The sequence below is a fragment of the Cariama cristata genome, unplaced genomic scaffold (assembly GCF_000690535.1).
Source record: "Cariama cristata isolate BGI_N322 unplaced genomic scaffold, ASM69053v1 scaffold21949, whole genome shotgun sequence".
Classification (NCBI taxonomy): domain Eukaryota; kingdom Metazoa; phylum Chordata; class Aves; order Cariamiformes; family Cariamidae; genus Cariama; species Cariama cristata.
In genome coordinates, this window is record NW_009636575.1 from 1 (window position 1) to 7,614 (window position 7,614).

Here is a 7,614-nt window from a genome sequence, read left to right on the forward strand (position 1 = left end):
TGGTGACGGCATCTCCCTGCGGACATCCCTTTCCTGGGCTAAAGCTGCACAGGGCCACTTGCAATTGGGATGGGGCTTTTGGGGGGGCTTTGGATCTCGGGAAGATGCTGAGGTCCCCAGCTGGGAGCAGGCACAGGGAGCCCCCGCGGAGAGAGACTCCTCCAGTCCCGCCAGCTGCCCAGGGATCCCACAGAGATGCGGAGGTGGTGCAGGGAAAGGTGCTCACCGTGGATGTTCCCGAGGTAGAGGCCTTTGACAACCTGGGAGGTGACAAAAAGGACAGAGATTTCAGACGGCGCCGGGCACAATGAGCATCCGACCCGGCAGGAGCATCAAGCTGCACGTGTGGTACCAGCAGGACCAGGGCATCTGGCACCAAACTCCCCAGGCAATAACAAACCAAGCCCCTAATCAGTGACCCATCCTCATTAACGACCAGCAAAAGCTGAGCCCACTCCAATCACCAGCCCAAACCCCTCCGGGAGCGCAGAACTCAGGAAAACTCAGCTCATCGATGGAAGGGGCTTGCATCTGGTCCTATTGCTATCGGGAAGGCAGTGCTGGGGCTTGATTCCCCAAACAGCTCAGCCCATCCCAGCCTCCTCCTTCAAGGTGGGGCTCCAGCAGGGATCCCCCCATCTCCCCAGCTCCTGGAGCCAGGCCAGCCCCGCTGCAGCTCGGGTTTGTTCTGCTGTTCTGTAGCAACCACCTCTTGCAAGTTGTTTCAGAGGTTGCCTCTGCCAGCCGGGGACAGACAGGCAAAGGCACAGGCTATTTATAATCCTTTTTCTGGCCAGGATGTTGCAGTAAGTGCCGTCAAGTATGCAAATTTGCTCTCCAACATGCTGCTGCAGGGTTATGAAGGAGAAAGAGGGGCAGCTCGGAGTATTTATGGGGTGTAAGAGCCCACCAGAGCAGTTTCCAGGGGCACGAAAAGGAAGAGCTGACTACCAGTTGGAGTTGTTTGCACCCATCTGGCCAAAGACACCTGGTTTGAGAGGTCGTAGGAAGGGTTTGCAACAGCACTGGGTCACAGCCAGCCCACCTCTACCATTCAGCTGAACCCCAGCCCGCTCCTGGGATGCAAACACCTGGATTCAGCAAAATGGTGCTCAGCAGAGCACAAGCTGTTACTGCTGGAAGAGGGACACTGAGCCCTGCGTCTCATCAAGGCAAAGCCAGATCCTACAACACAAACGTGTCCACAACAACCCAGCCACCAGCAAAGGCAGCCCGGGCTCCCCAAGAGGATTTGGAGGCACTGGGGAGGCTGTAAAAGCCACTTCGCAGGTCAGGCTGTGTCTGCAGAGGGTGAAACTTCAGTGTTAAATCACACCAGAGCCATGCAGAGAGAGTTTGCCCTGATCTGGTCCCTCTGTTGTTGTCCTAGTGTCTAATTTTAAACTGGAGAACTCACATACCAAGCGGTTATTTAAGGATACCAACAGAAATCAATCCCCTCTGCCAGCCCTGGAGTTCAGCTGAGCAAGAAGCGGCCGACTTCTCCCTTCACAGTGCAGACACGTCCCGAGGGGTGGCAAGGGAAGGAAATTTTCCTGCAGGGACCCCCTTCAGCCCTGAGGATGCTAATGCCACGGCCTGAGTGCCCAAGGGACAAGCATCTAAAGCCAGCTGTCCCTTTTCTAACACCCAGAAACACTTAGCTCATCACCTCGGATAAAAACCCGGTGATGACTGTTTGCTTTCTTAATTCCCTTTCTTAAGTGCTTGAAGTTTCGAAGGGCAATGAGAAAGGGAAGATGCAAATGGTTGTATTTAGGGCACCGTGATGACCTGGGATCAACCATCCCCCTGGGCTGCAGAAAAAAGGTCCTGCCCGAGGAGGACAAGCTGGCCAGCATCCCACTGGCCCCCCAGTACCTTGCTCATTCCACTCCCCATGGTTTTTTTCTCCCCAGGATCAGGATTCAGGTGGCTTCTCGGTATCCAAGTCTAGCTGCAAATAAAGACCCGAAAATCCTAGACAGGATGGTGAGATCAACCCCTCCTCCAACGGTGCATCCCTCTGCCAAGAGCAGGAGGAAGGGCAATACATGCCAGGAGGGGACCGTGCAGAGCCCCTGCAAACTCAGCTCACTTACCGGCTGCAGGCTGCTCCGGCAGGTCTCTGCTGCTGCGCCGACGGGTGAAGGGGATAGAGAAGAGTGGCTGGTGCTGGGCAGGGGAGGATGGAATAAGGATCCAGGGCCGTGGTGAGGCTCAGGTTTCTCTCTCCGGCTCCCTGGGGCTTTTGCAGCCTTTTGGGGAGGGTGAAGAGGAGGACGCTCCTGCGAGGAATGGCTCCCTCCTGCCAGCGATGCTCACCGGGCTTCATTCTGGGATGCTACAGGCTGGTACAAGCCCTGCACTCAGCAGGATTTCTCCCTTATTCATGCTAATTCCTCCCAGTCACAGGAACGAGAACAGAATTCAGAATAAGGCATTCACCTCGAAAACCAGAGCGTGGCACAAGCGATGTGCAGCTAACGGAGCATTAAGGATAGCCCATTTCCCCCTCCCTCCAGGAAGGGAGATAAAAGGAGGTGTAAAGCAGCACTGCAATTCCAGCACATGCTTCAAAACATCAGTTTTCAAAGCAGATAAACCTAGCAGCGCACCAGCCCCCTCCCAGATCAGTTCTATCAGTCTGCCAGAGGTACGAGCTATATAAAGAGCAGAGAAAAGCAAATCACGAGCGTAGCAAAAACCCCGCAGCCATCACCAGTCCGCGAGTCCATCATCCTTGTAACATCCTTCCCAGCACCCCGGAGACAAACATTTCACCTAAGGGATCTCTCGGATGCAGGAAGGAGAGCTCATCACTTAACTCCCATCAAATCATCTCACCTTAAAAACCTTTCCTGAATTTCTCTGACTGGAAGGGAGAGGCTGGCCAGCCCCCAGCACAGCAGACCATCACAAGTGGCCAAGATCCCCCCCACAGGCTTTCCACCACAGCTGCTAAACACGTGCATGGATTTAAAACCACGACAGTCCTGTAATCAGGAAAAGAGCAAACTGAAACCAAAGCTTGTTTAAGTCTGCAGAGGGGCATTTTTAAACCGTTTGCCTGCAGAAAGCCTAGGGGACACATACCAGATGAGCCAAAGGGAGAAATTCCACAGCGACAGGCAAAGCAAAGGCACCAGCTTTTGTAGCTCAGGCCCTGAAAACGTTAAGCCATGAACCAGAACTTGTTCAGACCACTGCATTTCATACAAGCTCCAAGATGAATTTCTTTCCCTCCCCTAGCTGCAGCGATCGCCTTTGAACACTGTCACCTCACACAAGAGGCGAGGCACAAAACACGCTTTGGGGTTTCATCTAAACCTATTCTTGGCTGAACTAGATCTAGTAAACCTCTCTCTTCCTCACTCAAGTCCGCAGAGGTTATCAGAACGAGGTCTGCAGCCTGCCCACGCCGTTAAGAACACGTTCCCTTCGCACAGAGGACAGATAGACGGAGCAGCCTTCATCTCCGCCACACAACCTGCTTGGTTTGACTCGCATCGCTGCCTTTTGGAGCGCTGACCTACTATTTTTGGAGTGGTTATGGGCTGCTGAGCCTCGGCGGGAGCTGGGATCTGCTTACCTTACATGTAGCTCAGACCTCTGCACAGCCGGACTGCTGGCTGTGCCCCAGAAACATTCCCTGTAACCGATCATATACCGGCCATGACAAGACTGTCTGGGAAAGCTCTGCCCCTCTGCCCATCACAACAAACACATTCCAAGACCAATAAAAGGAAACTTTCAAGTTAACCAGACATTTATTAGCATCTATGTAGATGGAGAGGTTGTTCCAGTACATAAGCAACGAGGTCACACACAGGTGATGGAATTATTTCATACTCAAGCAGAGCAGGTTCCACTGAGTTGCTTCATTTCTTCCATTCGTTCTTCTCAAAATCCCACTGGGAAGAGATGCCTTCCACAGGATTAATCCGCATGTCCAACATTCTCTTCGTCTGCATCGACAGCCACTCGTCAGAGAAGGTGTGCGGAATAGGGCCGTACACTGCAATTCAAAAGCAGGCGGAATTACATCGTGACACAAAATGAGCAAGTTGGGAACTGAGGTACAAATTTCACTAACAAAGAGCTTTTTCCCCCAAAACCATCGGTGTTGATGACACGCATACCATCATTGGTTCAAACCTACTCCCCTACACCCAATTTCAGCACAAACCAGATTCCAGCATCGATTCTCTAGCCATTTCATTCATCAGTAAAGGCTTGCACTAAGACAACTGCCTTCTCCTACTTTCACCGTGACTAGACGAAGCCTCAAGACGGAGAGCAGCTCATTTAACTGCGTGCTCTGCCTTACGGCAGCTGGAGGGCTCCCTCGAGGTAGGATCGTTAGCTGGGAAGGAAGCCAGACATGGCAGAAACCCAAATGTTTACTACCAAGGCGGCAACAAGCTTTTGCAACAGCAAGTTTCACCGAGAGGGGAAGCTCTGGGATCAGTAGTATCACCATTCTTCACCTTCCCTTTCCTCTCCTCCCCCTTCAGCTTTCTACGAGTCAGCTTCCTGAACATTTACGCTACGTACCTGCTGATCTCCATGAAATTACAACTCCAGAATTGAGTCTTCAGAGACTAACTAAAGAGCAACTGCCAGGAGGTGATGGGAACGGCTGTTTGACACGCCATTCTGACCCCCCGGAGCAGTCTACCGAGAATTCTCTAATCTCCCATCAGGCATCAATTGATCTTGCTCTTCATTTAAGAGTTAACACCGTATGGCATTTACTTACTGTAATGTTTCTGCCAAATGAGGATGAGACCAGTTACGCCAAGAAAGAACAGTACTCCACCGATGACAGTCTTCCATTCATTTGATCCTCTGTTCATTTCTGCGTAGCTCTCGTTAAATTTGATACGATACACTGCAAAAAAAGTTAAAGCATCAAATCATTTCTTTTATTTTTCCTGTGACTTGCCAGGCAACACAGCACTCTCCAGAGGGAGGTGACCAAAGCCTAAAGCTGACTGAAATGGAAAGGATGTTAAAAGAGCTTCTGAATTAGCTGGCTTCTCCCATGCAAAGACCAAGGCACTTGTGCCAAATTAAAGAGTTGTGTTTCACCATCCCCACACGTTTCACCCCCTAACAGGCCAGCGTTAGTCTCCATTTTGTAGATGATGGTAAAGTTGTGCAAAAGTTGCGTTATAGGCCTGACAGAAGAGGAAATGGAGCTCTCCTTCCTCCCCTCCAATTCCCAGTACAGTTATTGACCATAAAGCTTCCTAGCACAAATAATTTCAACAGGAATGCTTGTACCTCAAAAGGCTTCTCAGCTTTGCCCCTAAAGTCCACACAATTTTGAAATTCAAAACATCATTAGATTTGGAGAGCGCTTAGGAATATTTTAATGGTTCCCCAAAGCATTTAAACCTTCTCACCTTGACAACGGTGGACATAGCACTGTTCACAGATCAGGTTCTCACTTGCGTACCATGACGGCAGTTAGAAAAGATGATGTAGTTTTATTTGCAAATCAAAACACCTGCTCGGCTCTTTAATTAGCTGAGATTTCATAACACTAAGGTCAGTGGTCATTAACATTCAAATACCCAGGGTTCATTTTACTTAGCTGGACTAACAACCGCATATTGTTGTAATGAAGAGATTTTTTTTTTTCTGGCTTGTCGAAGGCAGATGAGAATCAAGAAACAAATATTATTTGTTTTCTGGAATAGGAAAAAAATTGGTGAACTTGACCTCATAATATAACAGGTACGTAACAGACACCCCAGCAGGCGCTTCTAACTTTTTGAAACAGCACCAAGGATCCCAAGAACACAAAGCACTGATCTCCACTTGCGCGCACACAAGGAGCTCTATCGTAATTAACAAAGCTCCCTCATGGCTCACGGCTCTGCTCACAGAGCCATTGGAAAGAGCGGGTTTTAACAGCTGCCCTAAGAGGCAGTGTCTGTGGCGGGTTTTCTAGTAAAAGCTGTCAGTAATGAACGTGCAATAGATAAAATCGCATCGTTGCTAGCTGTAAGGTTACTTACAGCCCCCGCTACCTACATTCAACTTTCTCATCGACGGACAGAGCAGTCCAAGATGCCTTTTCCTTCTCTTTCAGCGCCTTCTGCTGAGCAGAGAGATCCCTTACAAAGGCCACTTCAGGCAGGGGAACGTCACGACGGTCGACATAGGCCGGGAGGCTGAAATCCTCTGCTTTGACAACACCAGCTGCACATGGGAATAGAAGAGACATCCACTCAAGTTCCTGATTCTTGTGCAAACATCTCTTACTGGTTACAACACAAAAAAACCCAACAGCTCAGTCAAAAAGGTGATGACAGTTAAGGAATCCAGGAGGGAAAACATTTCCAGATGAAGCATTTAAAATGGATGCTATTTTAAGAGTGTAAGAATAAAGCAGAAGGGGGATCTACATAAAAGTTAATATCAAAAATTACTTTATCAATGTCTCAGCTATCTCCGTTTCCAGCTGTCACACTGATCACCTCCCCTACCAAATACCCAGAAGCCCTCTACACTATTTCCACCCTAGTTTTTGCCTGGCCCTCGGGTCCTGCGACCTCCCCAGCAGCAGTCAGCCCTGCCTGCACCTCCGCAATGCCATCTGCTGGCACAGACTGCTCAGATCTCCTGCCACCAGGCAAGGCACCAGCCTTCACCAACCCCTCCTCTACCCCAATTCTTGCCTTACCCAAACCTCAGCAGCAGCTTTTTGTGTTCTTCCTCTAAAGTGCTTGTTTTATCATCCTTACTAAAAAACCAAAGCAGTTGCCACCTACCATGTCCGTGCGCTCTCACACAGATGGAGGTGGAAATGGCTCTCTTCCCAACGAGGCTGAACACCCTTGAAGCCAACATCCTGTAGGCACATAACAACAGCGGTAAGTCAGTGTCAGGAGAAGACACTGAATGTACAAAGCTGAAATAATACCATTTCCCACTAGTGTATTAAAAAAAAAGAAAAGCTGGCCTAGAGGCTTCCTGTCCTTCTCTGAAGGGCTGCACATCACACCAAACCGCTCAGGAACACCACCCCACTAGAGTGACGTGGATGAGCCTTTCTCTCCCTGCTTTTTCCAGAGGTATCCTGCATTTGAACTCAAAGGTGCTCCCTTGTTCAAGTCAACCTTCCAAGATGCTTTCACTTGGTAACAAATCGTTACTGGGTGCAAGCCAGAAGCCCCAAGCGAGCCGAGTCTAAACACATCTCACATTCACTCAAGAAACACCTCAGCAACGAACAATGCCTACACGTCCAAGGGAAGGGCAGACATCCAGCTAACAGTTTCTCCCGCAGACCTGCACACCCACGCAAGGGCTCGCCGGGACCGGTGCCTCCGCTCCAGGATACGAGTTTCTCACAGACCCCTGATATCAGTTAAAAACCCCACGACCCCCCGCGAGGCGAGCACAGAGCTCGCAGCCCACGCCTGACCTTGGCGTGGAGCTCACGGCGCAGGGACGCGCCCCCACCACAGTGTCACCCACAGCGCTGACGCCTCGCACCCGCCTGACATGACATGACGCCGGCGATATAACGCCACATAGACATGGGGCAGCGCTGCGGCCCCTTCAAGGGGACGTGGAGGCCGCAGCGCTCCCCCCTCA

The 7,614-nt window shown here is 50.6% G+C and overlaps 1 protein-coding gene across 1 annotated transcript; it reads right to left on the bottom strand.

Annotated features, from left to right (window-relative positions):
• Window positions 1-3,751: 3,751 nt before the first annotated feature.
• On the bottom strand, window positions 3,752-6,868 carry LOC104155985. The gene is made up of 4 exons (XM_009707968.1): window positions 6,786-6,868; window positions 6,046-6,213; window positions 4,763-4,894; window positions 3,752-4,018 (listed from the first exon to the last, which is right to left on the bottom strand). The coding sequence occupies exons 1-4, from the start codon at window positions 6,862-6,864 to the stop codon at window positions 3,882-3,884; spliced, it is 516 nt and encodes a 171-aa protein (XP_009706270.1). The 5' UTR covers window positions 6,865-6,868; the 3' UTR covers window positions 3,752-3,881.
• Between the last annotated feature and the right edge of the window lie 746 nt (window positions 6,869-7,614).